Here is a 23,145-nt window from a genome sequence, read left to right as displayed (position 1 = left end):
GAAGGTGTTCAGAAGGAACGAGACCCCTGCGAAGTAAAGTACTGTACAGTGTAGCTGGGTAAAAACGAACAAAAGATGAAGCATTAGTAGGACAGTAACAAAGAAACGTGGGTAAGGTTTCACACCCTAAAGTAAGAAGAGGTTTTTATGACTTAAATCATACAGTCACAATGAATGTTTGCTGTATTTCTCGAGGTAATTTGATAATTTTAACTTTTGTTATACGGGTCTTGGTTTTAGGCTTTACTCTAAACCGATATTTTATTACTATTTGCCTGATGAGTCTGGTGTAATAAACATCGCATGAGAAAGTACTTTGTCTTAAGTTAAAAGAATAATAAAATTAGAAAGTCTGTTTTCAGTGCAATATTTTAAAACCGCAGACATTACGTAAGGTGTCTTCCTATGCATGGATCAGTAGCTGGACAGACACTGACAACTGGGCCAAGTTAATGTTTGTTTTTGAATTTCGCACAAAGCTATTCGAGGACTATCTGTGCTAGCCATCCCTAATTTAGTAGTGTAAGACTAGAGGAAAGGCAACTAGTCATCACCACCCACCGCCAACTTTTGGGCTACTCTTTTACCAACGAATAGTGGGATTGACCGTCACATTATAACGCCCCCACGGCTGAAAGGGCGAGCATGTTTGGCACGACTGGGATGCGAACCCGCGACCCTCAGATTACGAGTCGCACGCCTTAACGCTCTTGGCCATGCTGGGCCTCTGTCCAAGTTAATGTACTTTGCTGTTGAAATTCTTTCCGCCTTTGTTTTGATTTTCCTTTGTTCTACCTTTCTTTTGTACTATGGAAAAACTACATCCAGGAAAACAGGATAATCCGATAGAAAAAAATCGATTTTGATATGTGTTTCTCTTACAAAGTTAATAGCGTAACGATAATAAAATTTTATTTCTTTCTGTGTTAAAATACAAAATAAATGTGTGTTTTTTCCCGATATTTAAACCGTATTTAATTTATCGGCGAAATAATTGATTTCTTGTGGTATATGTTTTCTAAGAATCTGTAGCTAAGAACAAACGAGGATGTGTTATAAGATGCTAACCACATTTTCTCTGCCGTATCTAGTGCGGAAGAGACGTTTCGTGAAGTGCCAGGCTGGCTGAGACACGACATACGGAGTAGAATAGTAGTCAAGACGATATAAACATATCAGTTTTCATCAACAACACTGTAAATTATATGAACGAAATTAATTAAATGAATTGTAATTATTATGAACTTTAAGTTATTTACGAGTCATATTTTCGGGTATTTATTTAATGACACAAAATCATTTATATGTGTATGAAAGTAATTTTACGATTAGTTGGTGGGAGACTTTAAGTATATACTTACTCAATTTTTAACACTGTAAGCGTACAGTTTTACCTCTGAACCGCTCGTGGATTTTATAATTGAAATTAATGTGTACTTGCGGTGTATATTACTCTATATTGAGATAAACAAGAAATTTGCGCAGCTGTACTGTTTATTACTAATTCGTTCGGTCAGCTCTATATTTCTTGGCACGGCATGGCCAAGCGTGTTAAGGCGTGCGACTCGTGATCTGAGGGTCGCGGGTTCGCACCCCGGTCGCGCCAAACATGCTGGCCCTTTCAGCCGTGGGGGCGTTATAATCACGGTCAATCCCACTATTCGTTGGTAAAAGAGTAGCCCAAGAGTTGGCGGTGGGTGGTGATGACTAGCTACCTTCCCTCTAGACTTACACTGCTAAATTAGGGACGGCTAGCGCAGATAGCCCTCGTGTAGCTATGCGCGAAATTCAAAAAACAAACAAACAATTATGATATATAATTACTGCATTTATAGCATTGTCGCATTGATCTGAAGTGTCACTAACACTAACATAATTATGGGTCTGGGAAGATTAAGTTTCTGGTTCTCTCGCATTAAGCCGAGAAGCAGATTAATGTGATAATTGATAATTACTAATCGGCATGATGTCGAACGGTTAATAATCAAAGTAAAATTAATTACAAGAGAAACGGAGTCATGGCTAGGGTAGGGCGAAAGGAACAATTTCCAGGGGGTGCAATCCGAGCACTAAACCTGTTATTCAATAATTTATGCAGCCTGTAAATTTGCCCTAGGATCAAAACTGACTAGCTACGCCTCTGGTGACACTGAAAGGGTGAACTTAAAGGTGTTGTCTTTTAAGTATGTGCAGAAGATAACTGTTATCAATAATGCTAGAAAAACTAATGGATTGCAAACAAATATTTGTGTGAAAAACCTGAGAACTACTTAGCAGTTCTGCCATGTTTTATCTTCGTGATTTCGCGCTTTTTTGTTTGTCAGATAATAAAGACTTCATATGTTTTTCATTTTGTCTTTTAGCGTCGCTGTTACCACTTTATTCCATGAATTTAATTCTGTTTTGTTTCGGGCGTCAACTAGCAACTGAGTTATGGAATTATAAATCTAAGGGTCCACGGTTTACGTCCCGTTGCCGAAAATTCACATACTATATTTTGGGGCAGTGAATAATTTATGGGGATAACAGTGAAATGCAGTTATTCTATTAAAGCCCTCCCAGAGTTGACGATGGATGTTAGTGCCCAACTGCCTAGTCTATCAAATTAAAATTGAAATGGCCTGCGCTAATAATCCCTGTGTAGATTTGCGCAAAGGGCCGTGATGAAGAGGAGCTCCACACGATGTCATGTCCATCAGGTTGAAGTTCAATGAGTCGTGTATAGCACGTGTTGACATCTAACATAACACGAGCGTTTGTAAATAAAATTTGATCGTGTTATTTACCTTAAATGACAATCGAACAAATCAACAGTTACTTGTATCGGTTAAGCTGATAAGTCCATTTAAGTAATCCTGTATTAAAGAGTAAGATTTGTATGCTGTCGTACATTTAGTAAAGCAACACTATCACAGGAAATGACGTGTATATTTTCAGTAAATTCACTGACTATTGTACAACTTGCGATATCTGGTACGTCACGAAAGCATCAGTCCACTTTCTTCCTTTGCATGATGCATGTCACGAGGCCATTAAGGTAGAGCGAGTGAACAACTGAAACACATATCGAAACACCAAACAAAACATTAAAATCAGTTAATAGCTTCGAGAGCCACGAGCTGATTAGCGAGCCACGTGACGCTAACGTCATCAAGATTTTCAAATTAGGTTGAGCTCTTCAATCCATTTATTGTTTAATAAATGTTCATCAGATGTTCTTACCCCAGTGGTTTATAATTATTGCAGTATTGTATACACGTAACTCGTGCAATAAATCATTTTGTTCACATTTTATCTCGTAATAAGAGTTGTTAAAACTACACACTCCATGTGAAACAAGGTACGTTTTTAAATGACAGTTTTAACTGTAATGTGTGTTTTATTTGGCAATTGAAGTTTGTACTTGTGTCAGTTTTGTAAATGGTAGTTTTAATCGCTGTATATGTTTCATTTTTAAGTCCAGGATTTAGCTGTTGCACATCTTTCATTTTTAAGTCCAGGGCTTAGCTGTTGCACATCTTTCATTTTTAAGTCCAGGATTTAGCTGTTGCACATCTTTCATTTTTAAGTCCAGGGTTTAGCTGTTGCACATCTTTCATTTTTAAGTCCAGGATTTAGCTGTTGCACATCTTTCATTTTTAAGTCCAGGGTTTAGCTGTTGCACATCTTTCATTTTTAAGTCCAGGGCTTAGCTGTTGCACATCTTTCATTTTTAAGTCCAGGGTTTAGCTGTTGCACATGCTTCATTTTAAGTCCTGGGTTTAGCTGTTGCACATCTTTCATTTTTAAGTCCAGGGTTTAGCTGTTGCACATCTTTCATTTTTAAGTCCAGGGTTTAGCTGTTGCACATCTTTCATTTTTAAGTCCAGGATTTAGCTGTTGCACATCTTTCATTTTTAAGTCCAGGGTTTAGCTGTTGCACATCTTTCATTTTTAAGTCCAGGATTTAGCTGTTGCACATCTTTCATTTTTAAGTCCAGGGTTTAGCTGTTGCACATCTTTCATTTTTAAGTCCAGGATTTAGCTGTTGCACATCTTTCATTTTTAAGTCCAGGGTTTAGCTGTTGCACATCTTTCATTTTTAAGTCCAGGGCTTAGCTGTTGCACATCTTTCATTTTTAAGTCCAGGGTTTAGCTGTTGCACATGCTTCATTTTTAAGTCCTGGGTTTAGCTGTTGCACATCTTTCATTTTTAAGTCCAGGGTTTAGCTGTTGCACATCTTTCATTTTTAAGTCCAGGGTTTAGCTGTTGCACATCTTTCATTTTTAAGTCCAGGGTTTAGCTGTTGCACATCTTTCATTTTTAAGTCCAGGGTTTAGCTGTTTCACATGCTTCATTTTTAAGTCCAGGGTTTAGCTGTTGCACATCTTTCATTTTTAAGTCCAGGGTTTAGCTGTTGCACATCTTTCATTTTTAAGTCCAGGGTTTAGCTGTTGCACATCTTTCATTTTTAAGTCCAGGGTTTAGCTGTTTCACATCTTTCATTTTTAAGTCCAGGGTTTAGCTGTTGCACATCTTTCATTTTTAAGTCCAGGGTTTAGCTGTTGCACATCTTTCATTTTTAAGTCCAGGGCTTAGCTGTTGCACATCTTTCATTTTTAAGTCCAGGGTTTAGCTGTTGCACATGCTTCATTTTAAGTCCTGGGTTTAGCTGTTGCACATCTTTCATTTTTAAGTCCAGGGTTTAGCTGTTGCACATCTTTCATTTTTAAGTCCAGGGTTTAGCTGTTGCACATCTTTCATTTTTAAGTCCAGGGTTTAGCTGTTTCACATCTTTCATTTTTAAGTCCAGGGTTTAGCTGTTTCACATCTTTCATTTTTAAGTCCAGGGTTTAGCTGTTTCACATCTTTCATTTTTAAGTCCAGGGTTTAGCTGTTGCACATCTTTCATTTTTAAGTCCCGGGTTTAGCTGTTTCACATGCTTCATTTTTAAGTCCAGGGTTTAGCTGTTGCACATCTTTCATTTATAAGTCCAGGGTTTAGCTGTTGCACATCTTTCATTTATAAGTCCAGGGTTTAGCTGTTGCACATCTTTCATTTTTAAGTCCAGGGTTTAGCTGTTGCACATCTTTCATTTTTAAGTCCAGGGCTTAGCTGTTGCACATCTTTCATTTTTAAGTCCAGGGTTTAGCTGTTGCACATGCTTCATTTTTAAGTCCTGGGTTTAGCTGTTGCACATCTTTCATTTTTAAGTCCTGGGTTTAGCTGTTGCACATCTTTCATTTTTAAGTCCAGGGTTTAGCTGTTGCACATCTTTCATTTTTAAGTCCAGGGTTTAGCTGTTGCACATCTTTCATTTTTAAGTCCAGGGTTTAGCTGTTGCACATCTTTCATTTTTAAGTCCAGGGTTTAGCTGTTTCACATGCTTCATTTTTAAGTCCAGGGTTTAGCTGTTTCACATGCTTCATTTTTAAGTCCAGGGTTTAGCTGTTTCACATGCTTCATTTTTAAGTCCAGGGTTTAGCTGTTGCACATCTTTCATTTTTATGTCCAGGGTTTAGCTGTTGCACATCTTTCATTTTTAAGTCCAGGGTTTAGCTGTTTCACATGCTTCATTTTTAAGTCCAGGGTTTAGCTGTTTCACATGCTTCATTTTTAAGTCCAGGGTTTAGCTGTTGCACATCTTTCATTTTTAAGTCCAGGGTTTAGCTGTTGCACATCTTTCATTTTTAAGTCCAGGGTTTAGCTGTTGCACATCTTTCATTTATAAGTCCAGGGTTTAGCTGTTGCACATCTTTCATTTTTAAGTCCAGGGTTTAGCTGTTGCACATCTTTCATTTTTAAGTCCAGGGTTTAGCTGTTGCACATCTTTCATTTTTAAGTCCAGGGTTTAGCTGTTGCACATGCTTCATTTTTAAGTCCAGGGTTTAGCTGTTGCACATCTTTCATTTTTAAGTCCAGGGTTTAGCTGTTGCACATCTTTCATTTTTAAGTCCAGGGTTTAGCTGTTGCACATCTTTCATTTTTAAGTCCAGGGTTTAGCTGTTGCACATCTTTCATTTTTAAGTCCAGGGTTTAGCTGTTGCACATCTTTCATTTTTAAGTCCAGGGTTTAGCTGTTGCACATCTTTCATTTATAAGTCCAGGGTTTAGCTGTTGCACATCTTTCATTTTTAAGTCCAGGGTTTAGCTGTTGCACATCTTTCATTTTTAAGTCCAGGGTTTAGCTGTTGCACATCTTTCATTTTTAAGTCCAGGGCTTAGCTGTTGCACATCTTTCATTTTTAAGTCCAGGGTTTAGCTGTTGCACATGCTTCATTTTTAAGTCCTGGGTTTAGCTGTTGCACATCTTTCATTTTTAAGTCCTGGGTTTAGCTGTTGCACATCTTTCATTTTTAAGTCCAGGGTTTAGCTGTTGCACATCTTTCATTTTTAAGTCCAGGGTTTAGCTGTTGCACATCTTTCATTTTTAAGTCCAGGGTTTAGCTGTTGCACATCTTTCATTTTTAAGTCCAGGGTTTAGCTGTTTCACATGCTTCATTTTTAAGTCCAGGGTTTAGCTGTTTCACATGCTTCATTTTTAAGTCCAGGGTTTAGCTGTTTCACATGCTTCATTTTTAAGTCCAGGGTTTAGCTGTTGCACATCTTTCATTTTATGTCCAGGGTTTAGCTGTTGCACATCTTTCATTTTAAGTCCAGGGTTTAGCTGTTTCACATGCTTCATTTTTAAGTCCAGGGTTTAGCTGTTTCACATGCTTCATTTTTAAGTCCAGGGTTTAGCTGTTGCACATCTTTCATTTTTAAGTCCAGGGTTTAGCTGTTGCACATCTTTCATTTTTAAGTCCAGGGTTTAGCTGTTGCACATCTTTCATTTATAAGTCCAGGGTTTAGCTGTTGCACATCTTTCATTTTTAAGTCCAGGGTTTAGCTGTTGCACATCTTTCATTTTTAAGTCCAGGGTTTAGCTGTTGCACATCTTTCATTTTTAAGTCCAGGGTTTAGCTGTTGCACATGCTTCATTTTTAAGTCCAGGGTTTAGCTGTTGCACATCTTTCATTTTTAAGTCCAGGGTTTAGCTGTTGCACATCTTTCATTTTTAAGTCCAGGGTTTAGCTGTTGCACATCTTTCATTTTAAGTCCAGGGTTTAGCTGTTGCACATCTTTCATTTTTAAGTCCAGGGTTTAGCTGTTGCACATCTTTCATTTTTAAGTCCAGGGTTTAGCTGTTGCACATCTTTCATTTTTAAGTCCAGGGTTTAGCTGTTTCACATCTTTCATTTGTTAAATCGCAGTTTCAGTCGTATGATTTTGTTGTTGGTTTTTTTTTGTTGAATTTTCCATCACATGTTCACTGACGGACCCAGAATCCATCGGCTTTTTAAAACTCGCTTTTCTAAGCTATTGATGCATCAGTTTATAAAACAGATGTAAAAAAAAATATCGTTAACATTACTATTAATTCGATTTATTACTCTGAAATTTCGTGTACTTTCCACAAAATAAGAAGGAATTTCACTATTTTTTTAATTGTTTATACAGAGTAAGTACACAAAACATAAAAAATAACTTAATTGCGCAATCTTCTACCATTTTGTTAAGAAAATTAATTTTTTGTTAAGTAGAGGGCCTGTCTTTGTTACTGCTGTTGTTTTTACAGCATGAATGTCGTGTGTGTAAGATGAATATTTATTCGTTTCTTAAAGTTGTGTGGTGAATTCTTAACTATTTTCCACGAAATATAGTTTTACAAATTAGTCATAGGCGTAATTTTCAGATAAAATAAATTTTTGACCGAATATCCTCACGTGTATCCAAGCTGCAAAAACTGCTACCCCCTCCTTTTAAAGTTTCGCTAATGCAAACGGTCAACGTTTTAATACATAGCAGAGAGAGAGAGTGATTTTAAATTTTTTTTAACAGACCTGATTTTCAGTAGCAAGATATAAGCTGGGTTTGAGTATCAACAAAGAAACAAAATTCTCCCTTGATAACTGGTAATGCCATATACTTTTGTTCTTGTATAAAATATTTAATATATTTTCCATCGAAAAACACGTGTTAATTTTCAAAAAGGAAAAACCAGTTGGGAAGCTCGAGCACTTCAAGCATTTGAAGCGAGAGTTGTTATGGATATTCTGTAATCACAGAGGAAGTTCGAATGTCAGTCCATATATAAAGCAAAAGTGCAATAAAATCACTGCATTCCATGTAGTACAGCCCTGCATGGTCAGGTGATAAGGGCACTTAATCGCGGATTCGAATCCCTGTTGCACCAAACATGACCCTTTCAGCCGTGGGATCGTTATAAAGTTTGGTCGATCCCACTATTCGTTCGTAAAGAGTTAGCGGTAGGGGTGATGACTAACTGCTTTTCCTCAATTTTTCACAACTAAGCTAGAGACGACGCCCCCTAGTAGCTTTGTGCAAAATGCAAAACAAAATTTCTAGTGCATTGCTTTCCAAAATGGGTGTTTGCGATCCCTTGAGGTACCTAGTCTTACCCCGATGTGTGTCGCGATGTTTCGGAAATTACAGAAAGTATTTTAAGTTTCTTAAATAAAATGCAATGATTTAAAATTATTTTTTTAATCTGCTGACATATGTGGCACACCGAAAATTATTTGCTGTGTTTTATATATCTTTTTGGGCACCTGAGACGGAGCACAGCCTTGTGTCATGGTAGGTAACGTTGGGAGCGCCATTATACACTCCTCTCTGTGGTTTTGAATCACTTTTGGTACGTACACAGTGTGTCCCCATCAGAAAAGTTTGAAAAGCACTGTTTGTTTGTTTTTGAATTTCGCGCAAAGCTACACGAGGGCTATCTGCGCTAGCCGTTCCTAATTTAGCAGTTTAAGATTAGAGTTAAGGCAGCTAGTCATCATCACCCACCACCAAATCTTGGGCTACTCTTTTGCCAGCAAATAGTGGGATCGATCGTCACATTATAACGCCCCCACAGCTAAAAGGGCGAGTATGTTTGGTTGATTTGTTTGTTTCTGGATTTCGCGCAAAGCCACACGAGGGATATCTGCGCTAGCGGTTCCTCATTTAGCAGTGTAAGACTAAAGGGAAGTCAGCTAGTCATCACCACCCACCGCCAACTCTTGGGCTACTCTTTTACCAGCGAATAGTGGGATTGACAGTCACATTATGACGCCCCCACGGCTGAAAGGGCGAGCATGTTCTGATGTGAGGGGAATTCGAACCCGCCACCCTCAGATTACGTGTCGAAGACCTTAACCACGTGGCCATGCTGGTGCTTTGCAAAGTACTGCTGTAGTGTATTCACTAAGAATCAGAAACGGTTGTGTGGAAACAGCTGTTTGTTTTGTTCTCTGCTACACACTGAAAACAACAAACACTGTGCCCTACTTTTTAACCTTGCAACATTACTTCAACAAAACGTGATAGAAGAAACATCTTTCTGTCGATATGTTTAGCTACGAAGTCAACTTTCTCCTGTGGGTGAATTTTTATAGAATTTTATGACATATTTCACGAACGAATATTAATTGTACTCATTTTAATTTCAGTAGCTTGGGCAAAAAAACAGTTGATACCCCGCTATGCGATCCAGGATCAGCCGTCAAGCAAGCGAGGTCGTGTTCTGTTACAACTAGCCTCGATTTCAACTCCAAAATTCTTGTCCGCCAGAGATCTTGCAGCGGAAAGTTAGGAGATGACAAAGCGTCATCTAGGAGAATAGATGAAGAGACGTTAAAACGAACTCGTATCAATAGCGTTCAGTAAGTTTAGTTTGTTAATTATTGATAAAAATACGTAATAATGTACTACAAATTAGGGTTTATAAAGATATTTCTGTTAGCTAGCTATGTTCCTGCTACAAATGAGTAAATTAACAAATTAGACTATATCAAAACATGTACTATTTTACAAGCACTAAGCCTAATAATAAAAACATTTTTTTCTTCCTATTTATAATATCCGTCCTTATATATTATGTTACAATTATTCACACACGTGAAAACCATCGAAAAAATTCTGAATATGCCTATATAATCATATTAATAAACAGAATGTGTGACAGAAGTTGAAACATATGTTTGTACGTCACTTTGTTATTCATTAAACTTATTTTGAGATGCATGTTTTAAAAACATCCCATCGTTTTATTTCTAGTATATTTCTACTCTTTCCGTGTAGCTGTTTCTTCACTTATGCCTAATTCCATAGATTCAGGTTTGGAGTCTCTCAAACCACTACAAAAATAATGGTTCTGTACTTCTAGTTTATCCTCAGATTCATGTTTTCGAACTTTCTTGTTAAAATACAATAAATAAATACAATTTTCGACCACGTTTAGAAGAACAAATTAATGTTGAAGAGCACCGTAACAAAAGTACATTCTCGAAATCACACAATGCTCCAGGCAATGCCATTTTATTACAATACGATGTTAAACATGGATGGAAAAATCGTGTTATATCAATAGCTTTTATTATGCGACAATTGTGACTTTGCCACCAATTTGGTTAACGTGCTACTAGAGAGAGCGTAGTGCACGTGCTACTGAAATAGACAATAAAAAAAAAAATCATATATAGGTAGTGCTACATGTATAATATAGGGAAAGACGATAAGAGATAGTGTCGGGCAATAACCTCAAAATTTTGTGAATGAAATATTCGTATTCGAATAAATATGATCTGTAATTCTTTGATTCGTGTAATTAATTAATTAACCCTGTTGATCAAACTAACTAAGCATCAATTAAACACAATTATGCTTTCAAAACCGTGATTTCCCTTCACACGTAGTTATAGTGAATGGAAAATAAACCGCTTATAGATAAGTCTAGCATCCACTAAAACGTTTCTTTTGTACATATTTAGGTACGAGCTTTCCCAGGACTTGCAAGATAAACAAGTGGAAATGTTAGAACAGAAATATGGAGGTATTAGCGCCCGGAAAGCTGCCTTGACTATCCAGCGTGCTTTTCGAAAACACTGTATGAATAAACGGTTTCAGCAGCTTACGTATTCTGTGAAAAGAGAGAGACGGCTTTCTCGACGATTCTTTGTTCCAGTCTCTGAAGACAAAGTTTGTCTGTTCAGTGTACCCGATGGTGACACGTTTTATGGAAAAAACAGCAGTTTATCAAACGATCTTCATTTTTGTCATTCCACTGACTACATCGACACTGTGGTAAAGTCCAATATTTCTACTTTGTTTCGTGATTTTGGTGATAGCAAGTTTTCTCCATCTGATTGCCAGTTGAGACATCCTGTTACTAAAGGCCAAGGAGCTTGCGCACATAGTTACTTAACGAAGTCCGATTTTTCGAACAGAACTGTAATGTTTAATTCACCTAGTTGTTTAGAGAATGCTACACCCTCTGGTAACGCATTAAATTCTGTAACTCTTTACGATCCTGATTTCACTTCTGTTCCCGTAACGGGAGATGATGATGTGTGTTGTATGTCCACAGTGAATGCGAGACCTCGTCAACCAACATGGATGGCAGTGCCATCTAGTGGAAGAAAACGATTTATTAACACAAATAAAGGACCAGTTCTGTTTCTTAGCCCTAGTCAGTTAAATGTATCGGATGAAAATTATGCACCTAGGTATTCGCTTGCCTTAGAAGAAACCGCCATGAGCCTCGTGAGTTGTTTATGTGTTTGGTTTGGTAACATGTGAAACCAAGATATTGTTTGATAAGGATTGGTTTGGTTTGGTTTTTGGAATTTCGCACAAAGCTACTCGAGGGCTATCTGTGCTAGCTGTCCCTAATTTAGCAGTGTAAGACTAGAGGGAAGGCAGCTAGTCATCACCACTCACCGCCAACTCTTGGGCTACTGTTTTACCAACGAATAGTGGGATTGACCGTCACATTATAACGCCCCCACTGCTGGGAGGGCGAGCATGTTTGGCGCGACTCGGGCGCGAACCCGCGACCCTCAGATTACGAAGCGCACGCCTTAACGCGCTAGGCCATGCCAGGCCCTTTTGATAAGGAGAGACAAAAATCGTACAGGTTTACACTTAGGGGGCCCAAAAGTTAGTTGTCCCAGAATAGTATGTATTATTGTTCATCTGTTGCAAGTGTTTGTTTTAGCGCAAAGCTACAAAATGGGTTATCTGTGCTCTATCTACCTCTGGGTATTGAATCTTGAACTTTATCGTTGTAAGTCAGTAAACTTAATGTTAACCCACCCAGGTACTTGTTGGACACGGACGTACGAATGTTTGTGAACAGAGATACAGCATGGCACACGGAATACAGTTAAGTGTTAAAACTACTAACCTTTGGACCACCTTTTGTTTCAAAGTGACGCCATAAAAACGTGACATTCCATATCTATTTCAACCCACCAAGTTTATATCAAATTAACAATTCTCTTGTTCAGTAAATCATTGTTGCATTTATAGAGATATTTACAATAATAAAGCTACATTTTTTGTGCTATAAACATACATATTAAAAATATCTATATAAAAAGAATCACACTGTATGTGTCTTTGAGGGGGGAACACATGACTCCTAAATCGCTGGTCGTATCGGCTTTTTAGTAGTACTAAACGAATCGTTTCGGCCGCAAGGTTTGTATAAAGGTAAAACTTTTCACAGAAATCCTCTAAAATACTTCGAGTGCATTCCCCAAAAGCAGACCCCAAATTTGTCATTGATTTACATTACAGTGCCCAAAATAAATAGGTGTACTAATTACCGTTCGTACCTTTGGAAAAGAAACTAAATTTTCACTATAGCGGTCCTGTAAATGTAGACAATGGTCCACTAGTTCACAGTTTAAAAAATATATATATAATGACGTAATTTCATTTGAAAACTGGGGTTTATAATGTTTTTTTCTTAAATTTTACGACTGAAGGTAGAACAATATTTTATTTCCAAGTTAAAACCAGGTATTTTGTAAGTAGTTATTGAATTTGGTTTTGTTTCTTTTGTGGTAAAAAAAATATCCAATAATCACACAGTAACACACTTCGCAGTTTTCTGCCTGTAATGTAACCTGCATCGTTTTACACCACGTTTATTTACTGTTAAACACAAATCTACACAATGGGCTATGTGTGCTGTGCCTACCGTGAGTACCAAAATCCGACATTTAACGTTATAAGCCCTCATATTTACCACTGAGCCACTGGGGGTGAGCGCTGTTTTTGAATCACAATAAACTCTTATTAATAACTTTGAATCTCTGCCAGTTCTAGTATTACTAACGTAATTTTCTACTGTAAATCATAGCCAGTATTACTAACGTAATTTTCTACTGTAAATCACAGCCAGTATTACTAACGTAATTTTCTACTGTAAATCACAGCCAGTATTACTAACGTAATTTTCTACTGTAAATCACAGCCAGTATTACTAACGTAATTTTCTACTGTAAATCACAGCCAGTATTACTAACGTAATTTTCTACTGTAAATCACAGCCAGTATTACTAACGTAATTTTCTACTGTAAATCACAGCCAGTATTACTAACGTAATTTTCTACTGTAACTCACAGCCAGTATTACTAACGTAATTTTCTACTGTAACTCATAGCCAGTATTACTAACGTAATTTTCCACTGTAAATCATAGCCAGTATTACTAACGTAATTTTCCACTGTAAATCATAGCCAGTATTACTAACGTAATTTTCCACTGTAAATCACAGCCAGTATTACTAACGTAATTTTCTACTGTAAATCATAGCCAGTATTACTAACGTAATTTTCTACTGTAAATCATAGCCAGTATTACTAACGTAATTTTCTACTGTAAATCACAGCCAGTATTACTAACGTAATTTTCTACTGTAAATCACAGCCAGTATTACTAACGTAATTTTCTACTGTAAATCATAGCCAGTATTACTAACGTAATTTTCTACTGTAAATCATAGCCAGTATTACTAACGTAATTTTCTACTGTAAATCACAGCCAGTATTACTAACGTAATTTTCTACTGTAAATCACAGCCAGTATTACTAACGTAATTTTCTACTGTAAATCACAGCCAGTATTACTAACGTAATTTTCTACTGTAAATCACAGCCAGTATTACTAAAGTAATTTTCTACTGTAAATCACAGCCAGTATTACTAACGTAATTTTCTACTGTAAATTATAGCCAGTATTACTAACGTAATTTTCTACTGTAAATCATAGCCAGTATTACTAACGTAATTTTCTACTGTAAATCATAGCCAGTATTACTAACGTAATTTTCTACTGTAAATCATAGCCAGTATTACTAACGTAATTTTCTACTGTAAATCATAGCCAGTATTACTAACGTAATTTTCTACTGTAAATCATAGCCAGTATTACTAACGTAATTTTCTACTGTAAATCATAGCCAGTATTACTAACGTAATTTTCTACTGTAAATCATAGCCAGTATTACTAACGTAATTTTCTACTGTAAATCATAGCCAGTATTACTAACGTAATTTTCTACTGTAAATCATAGCCAGTATTACTAACGTAATTTTCCACTGTAAATCATAGCCAGTATTACTAACGTAATTTTCCACTGTAAATCATAGCCAGTATTACTAACGTAATTTTCCACTGTAAATCATAGCCAGTATTACTAACGTAATTTTCCACTGTAAATCATAGCCAGTATTACTAACGTAATTTTCCACTGTAAATCATAGCCAGTATTACTAACGTAATTTTCCACTGTAAATCATAGCCAGTATTACTAACGTAATTTTCCACTGTAAATCATAGCCAGTATTACTAACGTAATTTTCCACTGTAAATCATAGCCAGTATTACTAACGTAATTTTCTACTGTAAATCACAGCCAGTATTACTAACGTAATTTTCTACTGTAAATCACAGCCAGTATTACTAACGTAATTTTCTACTGTAAATCACAGCCAGTATTACTAACGTAATTTTCTACTGTAAATCACAGCCAGTATTACTAACGTAATTTTCTACTGTAAATCACAGCCAGTATTACTAACGTAATTTTCTACTGTAAATCACAGCCAGTATTACTAACGTAATTTTCTACTGTAAATCACAGCCAGTATTACTAACGTAATTTTCTACTGTAAATCACAGCCAGTATTACTAACGTAATTTTCTACTGTAAATCACAGCCAGTATTACTAACGTAATTTTCTACTGTAAATCACAGCCAGTATTACTAACGTAATTTTCTACTGTAAATCACAGCCAGTATTACTAACGTAATTTTCTACTGTAAATCACAGCCAGTATTACTAACGTAATTTTCTACTGTAAATCACAGCCAGTATTACTAACGTAATTTTCTACTGTAAATCACAGCCAGTATTACTAACGTAATTTTCTACTGTAAATCACAGCCAGTATTACTAACGTAATTTTCTACTGTAAATCACAGCCAGTATTACTAACGTAATTTTCTACTGTAAATCACAGCCAGTATTACTAACGTAATTTTCTACTGTAAATCACAGCCAGTATTACTAACGTAATTTTCTACTGTAAATCACAGCCAGTATTACTAACGTAATTTTCTACTGTAAATCACAGCCAGTATTACTAACGTAATTTTCTACTGTAAATCACAGCCAGTATTACTAACGTAATTTTCTACTGTAAATCACAGCCAGTATTACTAACGTAATTTTCTACTGTAAATCACAGCCAGTATTACTAACGTAATTTTCTACTGTAAATCACAGCCAGTATTACTAACGTAATTTTCTACTGTAAATCACAGCCAGTATTACTAACGTAATTTTCTACTGTAAATCACAGCCAGTATTACTAACGTAATTTTCTACTGTAAATCACAGCCAGTATTACTAACGTAATTTTCTACTGTAAATCACAGCCAGTATTACTAACGTAATTTTCTACTGTAAATCACAGCCAGTATTACTAACGTAATTTTCTACTGTAAATCACAGCCAGTATTACTAACGTAATTTTCTACTGTAAATCACAGCCAGTATTACTAACGTAATTTTCTACTGTAAATCACAGCCAGTATTACTAACGTAATTTTCTACTGTAAATCACAGCCAGTATTACTAACGTAATTTTCTACTGTAAATCACAGCCAGTATTACTAACGTAATTTTCTACTGTAAATCACAGCCAGTATTACTAACGTAATTTTCTACTGTAAATCACAGCCAGTATTACTAACGTAATTTTCTACTGTAAATCACAGCCAGTATTACTAACGTAATTTTCTACTGTAAATCACAGCCAGTATTACTAACGTAATTTTCTACTGTAAATCACAGCCAGTATTACTAACGTAATTTTCTACTGTAAATCACAGCCAGTATTACTAACGTAATTTTCTACTGTAAATCACAGCCAGTATTACTAACGTAATTTTCTACTGTAAATCACAGCCAGTATTACTAACGTAATTTTCTACTGTAAATCACAGCCAGTATTACTAACGTAATTTTCTACTGTAAATTATAGCCAGTATTACTAACGTAATTTTCTACTGTAAATCATAGCCAGTATTACTAACGTAATTTTCTACTGTAAATCATAGCCAGTATTACTAACGTAATTTTCCACTGTAAATCATAGCCAGTATTACTAACGTAATTTTCCACTGTAAATCATAGCCAGTATTACTAACGTAATTTTCCACTGTAAATCATAGCCAGTATTACTAACGTAATTTTCCACTGTAAATCATAGCCATTATTACTAACGTAATTTTCCACTGTAAATCATAGCCATTATTACTAACGTAATTTTCCACTGTAAATCACAGCCAGTATTACTAACGTAATTTTCTACTGTAAATCACAGCCAGTATTACTAACGTAATTTTCTACTGTAAATCACAGCCAGTATTACTAACGTAATTTTCTACTGTAAATCACAGCCAGTATTACTAACGTAATTTTCTACTGTAAATTATAGCCAGTATTACTAACGTAATTTTCTACTGTAAATCATAGCCAGTATTACTAACGTAATTTTCTACTGTAAATCATAGCCAGTATTACTAACGTAATTTTCTACTGTAAATCATAGCCAGTATTACTAACGTAATTTTCTACTGTAAATCATAGCCAGTATTACTAACGTAATTTTCTACTGTAAATCACAGCCAGTATTAGTAACGTAGTTTTCTACTGTAAATCACAGCCAGTATTACTAACGTAATTTTCCACTGTAAATCACAGCCAGTATTAGTAACGTAGTTTTCTACTGTAAATCACAGCCAGTATTAGTAACGTAGTTTTCTACTGTAAATCACAGCCAGTATTACTAACGTAATTTTCTACTGTAAATCACAGCCAGTATTACTAACGTAGTTTTCTACTGTAAATCACAGCCAGTATTACTAACGTAGTTTTCTACTGTAAATCACAGCCAGTATTACTAACGTAGTTTTCTACTGTAAATCACAGCCAGTATTACTAACGTAGTTTTCTACTGTAAATCACAGCCAGTATTAGTAACGTAATTTTCTACTGTAAATCACAGCCAGTATTACTAACGTAGTTTTCTACTGTAAATCACAGCCAGTATTACTAACGTAGTTTTCTACTGTAAATCACAGCCAGTCTCCAACAGATTTGAAACTTTTTGCCTATAATTTCACCAATACCACTTTAATTCATAATCATAAATATTCTCCAAGTTTCTTTGTTAATATCACTAAATCTAAAAATCTTGGAAACTGACCTTGGTGTATTATTTTGTTTTTCTGATGTGTGACCTCCAGCTTTCGTACTATAACATTTAATCATTAGATACAAAACTTTTGATCATATTTGAAATATTAGCACTTCATCACAGTTTTCTTAACTGTTTCTACTTGTGCATGCAACAGGAGTAACATGCTGAAATAGAAACAGTAAGTTATCTAGGTCAAGAATATTTAATTTTGAAGTATGTTTATTTAACTAATTAAATATTTATTTTTGTTATCTTGAAGAGTGGACAAAGAAACTCAAGTGTGGATTTTTTATCTGAAGAACAACAAAACATTTGCCAAACATCTTCAGTCAGACAGACTGTTAGTAACCCCGTGACCTGTACATCTCAACCAGATCACTGCAAACTTTGGTGGACGACAGTTAAAGTTGGCGATGATCAAAGGAAGTCCATAACAATTTGTGTGGAGCAGAATAAACTCTCAAATGAAGACCTAAAAATGACTTCCTCCATCCAAGTGAAATCTCGTAAGAAGCTTCCTGAAATGTCCCACCAAGTTCCATCGTTCAGTCGCAAAGCAATAAGTCTGGGAGTTGATAGTAAGTTACCAACGGGATTGGACAGTAATTCGGAACATGCTGAGAAAACTAAACAATCTCTTATAAAGGGCAGTTTGGAAACTTCCCCAGCATTTCAAACAAAAGTTTTTCTTGTGGCTGATCGAGCAACATCTGGTGGACAGCTAGATGACAAAAGATTCAGTAACATCTCGGAAAATAGTGAAGATAGTCTGGAAAGTGGAAGCTACTCAACAACTCCTCCTAATGCTCCCTCAGGACATAACTGCTCAGACTGTTGTAGAATTCATAATATGACCTCAGCATCATCACTACGTATAGTATGGTTGACATTCTTCGTTGTATATTTTCACACAAGTTTAAAGAAATCAATATTGTATTTAATCGATTTATCCACGTTATAAAATTTCAGATGAACTCAAATAAAACGTTTTTACTCTTTATAAACCCAATACATTAGTAAGATTGTCATCATAGAGCTTTCTCGGTTATTCTTTAGAACTGGTTCAAATCTGGTTTAAAAAAAACAATTTACAGTGGAATTAAAATCATCTTTTATCCATTTTCTTCACCTGTTGCTAACATAACAAAAACTAAAAGTTCTCTTTTCTTTTTCAATTTAGTTTTTCAATAATTTGGAAATTTTCTATAGTTCCAAACGTCAGAAGTACAAAGAAAACGCCAGTACAGAATAGGTTTGAACATGTTTAACAAAAAACCTGAAAAGGGAATTAATTACCTCATCCAGAAAGGTTTCTTGGAGGCAACTCCTAAGGCTGTTGCACGGTTCCTAATCTCAAGGAAAGGTCTCAGTAGGCAAAATATTGGAGAATACTTGGGAAATCTTCAAAATCACTTTATCTCGGCAGTATTGAAGTGAGTATATCCTTTCTCGCTTAGGGAATTTATAACAAAATTATCTTTATTAAAGAGTTTAATCTTCTGTCTTGTTCGACATCATGTGTTTTGAAAGTCATATCGGGTAATGTGTTCACTTCAGCATCTACCCTGCTAGCTAGAGATTCCAACTCGCTCACAAACTTAAAATAATCTTCGAATACAAGACACGAATTAATACTGATTTTTGTTATTATTTTTAAAGATATAAACATTTAATTAAGCAATTTTTTTATGGCAGCTTATAAGCAGTATTAAGATTGCTTCGGACAGCAAGCCAAGGGCATGGGATTTAGTGTTGTTTAATGTAATAGGTGCTGCGCATGCGTGCTTCTTATAATATACAGAGGTTTTGGTTTTGTTCAATGGTTTTCAGTACCTCCATTATAAAAGCATCAGTGATAGCAGAATGAATAAACCTGTAATATAAGTACAGTCAAACATCGATATAAGGCGCTAGTTGGGGTCCAAAAATTCGACCGCGTTGTATCTGATTGCGCCTTATACCGATTTGATTATATATTTTTTTGACCCTCGGGGTGAGCGATAATGCAAAATTTACGCGTTTTGTAGTGAAATAAAGAAAAACAAACAAAACTACTTACACCAATGATATAGCATTTTTTTATTTATTTTTATTTATTAAACTCAATTTTAAGACTGAAATTAAATGTAAAAAGCAGAATTCTAAAGAAATTTATCGAATTCATTACTTTGATGGGGGCTGATATTCTAAAAGTAGTTCCGTCAGAGCAATCATGTGATCGTTTTTACGATTAGACGCTGATTAAAATTAGTTCAATTTTAAAAGTTAATACATATAGTAATTAATTTTGATAATTTATTAACTAATTATTAAAATCTAAGTACAAACTGAAGTCAAATAATTACCAGATAAAAAAAATGTCATGGCAAAGTTTAAAATACGAATTCAGTACTGAAACAAACGGGCCGGGGTTTGATCACAATATGCGGCGTGAAAACCATACAAAAAGATTGAAGTGGATTTGGTTTTTGATTTTTGATCACATTAATCGGCTGATTACATTAAGCAGTGGTAATATTAAGCGGCGGCCTCTGTAGAAACCCCAAAAAATTTGGGGCCTAAGACCCCATCGCGCCCAATTGATTATCGCGCTTTATCGATGCGTTTTATATCGATGTTTACCTGTATGTATGATATATTGTTGACTTTTGTTTCTGTTATAATACCCGTTCCAATTCTCTTGTAGAATTATCAGAACTACACCATTAATCACTACACGTGCTCTGACGTAAGCTTTTTCACTACGGATGGGCCATAGTATAGAACACAAAATTATACCTTCCTAATCTAATCCTTTAATGTTTGATAACTTTTAATACGTGTAGAACAAAAAAACACACACACCGGTGATATATTAAAAAACTGAGTGAACAACATTGATTATAACACGTACATATAATATTATTTTAAAGTATAAATATATAAGAGAAATTAATATGATTTTTGAATATGAAATATGTTCTATCTTGTATCTCTTTTTAATTTGTCAAAGTAAGAAACCTGGAAGAAAGTTTTGATTCGGTTTCAATTTTATCATAAAAAATATCGTGACAAAATTTATTAGTTATCATATTTTTCGTACACTTACAAAGATATTTACAGTTGTTTTATTAAACACTTTCATTGGAATACAATCTCAAGTATTGTTTTACAGATATTATGTGGAAGATATAGATCTCGCTGGAATGCAAGTTGATGTCGCTCTTCGAAAATACCAGACCTTTTTCAGGATGCCAGTAAGTTTCGTATTTGTAAACTGTCGTGTTACGGAAATACCAGACCTTTTTCAGGACGCCAGTAAGTTTCGTATTTGTAAACTGTCGTGTTACGGAAATACCAGACCTTTTTCAGGACGCCAGTAAGTTTCGTATTTGTAAACTGTCGTGTTACGGAAATACCAGACCTTTTCAGGACGCCAGTAAGTTTCGTATTTGTAAACTGTCGTGTTACGGAAATACCAGACCTTTTCAGGACGCCAGTAAGTTTCGTATTTGTAAACTGTCGTGTTACGGAAATACCAGACCTTTTCAGGACGCCAGTAAGTTTCGTATTTGTAAACTGTCGTGTTACGGAAATACCAGACCTTTTCAGGACGCCAGTAAGTTTCGTATTTGTAAACTGTCGTGTTACGGAAATACCAGACCTTTTCAGGACGCCAGTAAGTTTCGTATTTGTAAACTGTCGTGTTACGGAAATACCAGACCTTTTCAGGACGCCAGTAAGTTTCGTATTTGTAAACTGTCGTGTTACGGAAATACCAGACCTTTTCAGGACGCCAGTAAGTTTCGTATTTGTAAACTGTCGTGTTACGGAAATACCAGACCTTTTTCAGGACGCCAGTAAGTTTCGTATTTGTAAACTGTCGTGTTACGGAAATACCGGACCTTTTCAGGACGCCAGTAAGTTTCGTATTTGTAAACTGTCGTGTTACGGAAATACCGGACCTTTTCAGGACGCCAGTAAGTTTCGTATTTGTAAACTGTCGTGTTACGGAAATACCGGACCTTTTTCAGGACGCCAGTAAGTTTCGTATTTGTAAACTGTCGTGTTACGGAAATACCGGACCTTTTTCAGGACGCCAGTAAGTTTCGTATTTGTAAACTGTCGTGTTACGGAAATACCAGACCTTTTTCAGGACGCCAGTAAGTTTCGTATTTGTAAACTGTCGTGTTACGGAAATACCAGACCTTTTTCAGGACGCCAGTAAGTTTCGTATTTGTAAACTGTCGTGTTACGGAAATACCAGACCTTTTTCAGGACGCCAGTAAGTTTCGTATTTGTAAACTGTCGTGTTTCCTCATGCCAGAAAGTTGCGTATTGTTTTAGAGATTTTGGTTTCAGACACCAGTAAGTTGCGTGTTTGTAAATTGTCGAATTAAGTTTCCCCTACAGATAGTAAGTGCTAAAGTGTGGTTATTTTTCAAATTCTCTTGTACATATATGTGTGCAAGTCGTTCGTGTTTTGTTTTTGTTTTTTAATATCACTCTTTTGTTAAAGAAGAAACAAGTATTGGGTAAAAATTAGCCTAATTTGTAAGATAGTCAAGTGTTACAGTTAGGTGAAAGAATTATTAGTGTAGAATATTCCATAAAATGTACGGGGTACCAACAAATTATGTGACTTACGACAAACTGAAACCACAAAAAGGCACAATCAGTTATGTAACGAACTTGTGGTTGGAATATTACATTTTTATTAAACTATAGCTGCTTCATCACCAGTGAGGATGTTACTGTAGTGCACTCTTTTCTAAACTGTGTGTCATGAAAATATTACATACGGCTCCATAGATATCTCACGAATCAAAGTTGATTTGGGTGTCGTAACTTAGAAACCACGTTGAGAAATTTACTGTAGTGAGTGTAACTGATTATATGATAACATTTGTTAATTTCAAACCTAGTATTCAGGAACCATTTCTTTCGTAAGCCATAAAGAGAGCGGCATTTTCTTAAATGTTTGTTTTAAGTATTATATTTTACTTTTTAAACGTGAGGTGTTACAAACGTTTAGAACAACGTCTGGCTAACATATCTGTCAATTTGTGCGTCGTTGTAACAGTGCAAAATAAACAAATACGTATTAAAAACTCGGTATATTTTATACCTGTAATAAAAACTCAAGACGGTTAATAAAAGCATCATTAAACCAGCTGTTTACAATATACATTATTGTAGCGTTGTTGTGTAACATGCTACCTGGTGGCACACAAATGTCTGCGGACTTTTAACACTAAAAACCAGGTTCGATACTCATGGAGGATACAGTTTCATGTTCTGTTACAAACTAACACATAAGTTGTATAATAATAAAAAAAAAAGTTTCAAAGTGACAAACTACGCTATTTGTATTATTGAATTCAACAGCAGAATAAAAGATATTTATATTCTTTTGTAAACAAACCAATAAGCGAAAGCAAAGGATAATGTTTTATAATACTACAACCATATCACGTCTATTTATTTAGGACAGACGATTTGTTTGTTTTTGAATTTCGCGCAAAGCTACTCGAGGGCTATCTGCGCTAGCCATCCCTAATTTTGCAGTGTAAGATT

At 35.6% G+C, this 23,145-nt stretch overlaps 1 protein-coding gene across 3 annotated transcripts in view; it reads left to right on the top strand.

Annotated features, from left to right (window-relative positions):
- The window catches only part of LOC143251067 (IQ motif and SEC7 domain-containing protein 1-like), a 67,126-nt gene that overhangs the window by 25,437 nt on the left and 18,544 nt on the right, over window positions 1-23,145 (top strand). For 2 of the 3 annotated variants that reach the window (XM_076502420.1, XM_076502421.1), the window contains exons 2-6: window positions 9,479-9,691; window positions 10,799-11,570; window positions 17,849-18,466; window positions 18,799-19,022; window positions 20,744-20,825. In XM_076502420.1, coding sequence (XP_076358535.1) covers window positions 9,479-9,691; window positions 10,799-11,570; window positions 17,849-18,466; window positions 18,799-19,022; window positions 20,744-20,825 — 1,909 coding nt within the window. The remainder of the gene's footprint in view (window positions 1-9,478; window positions 9,692-10,798; window positions 11,571-17,848; window positions 18,467-18,798; window positions 19,023-20,743; window positions 20,826-23,145) is intronic. The other variant, XM_076502422.1, reaches the window with a different exon arrangement.

This window comes from Tachypleus tridentatus, chromosome 5, assembly GCF_004210375.1.
Source record: "Tachypleus tridentatus isolate NWPU-2018 chromosome 5, ASM421037v1, whole genome shotgun sequence".
Lineage (NCBI taxonomy): Eukaryota > Metazoa > Arthropoda > Merostomata > Xiphosura > Limulidae > Tachypleus > Tachypleus tridentatus.
Note: the sequence above shows the minus strand (reverse complement) of the source record. Positions and strands in the feature narration are given on the sequence as shown.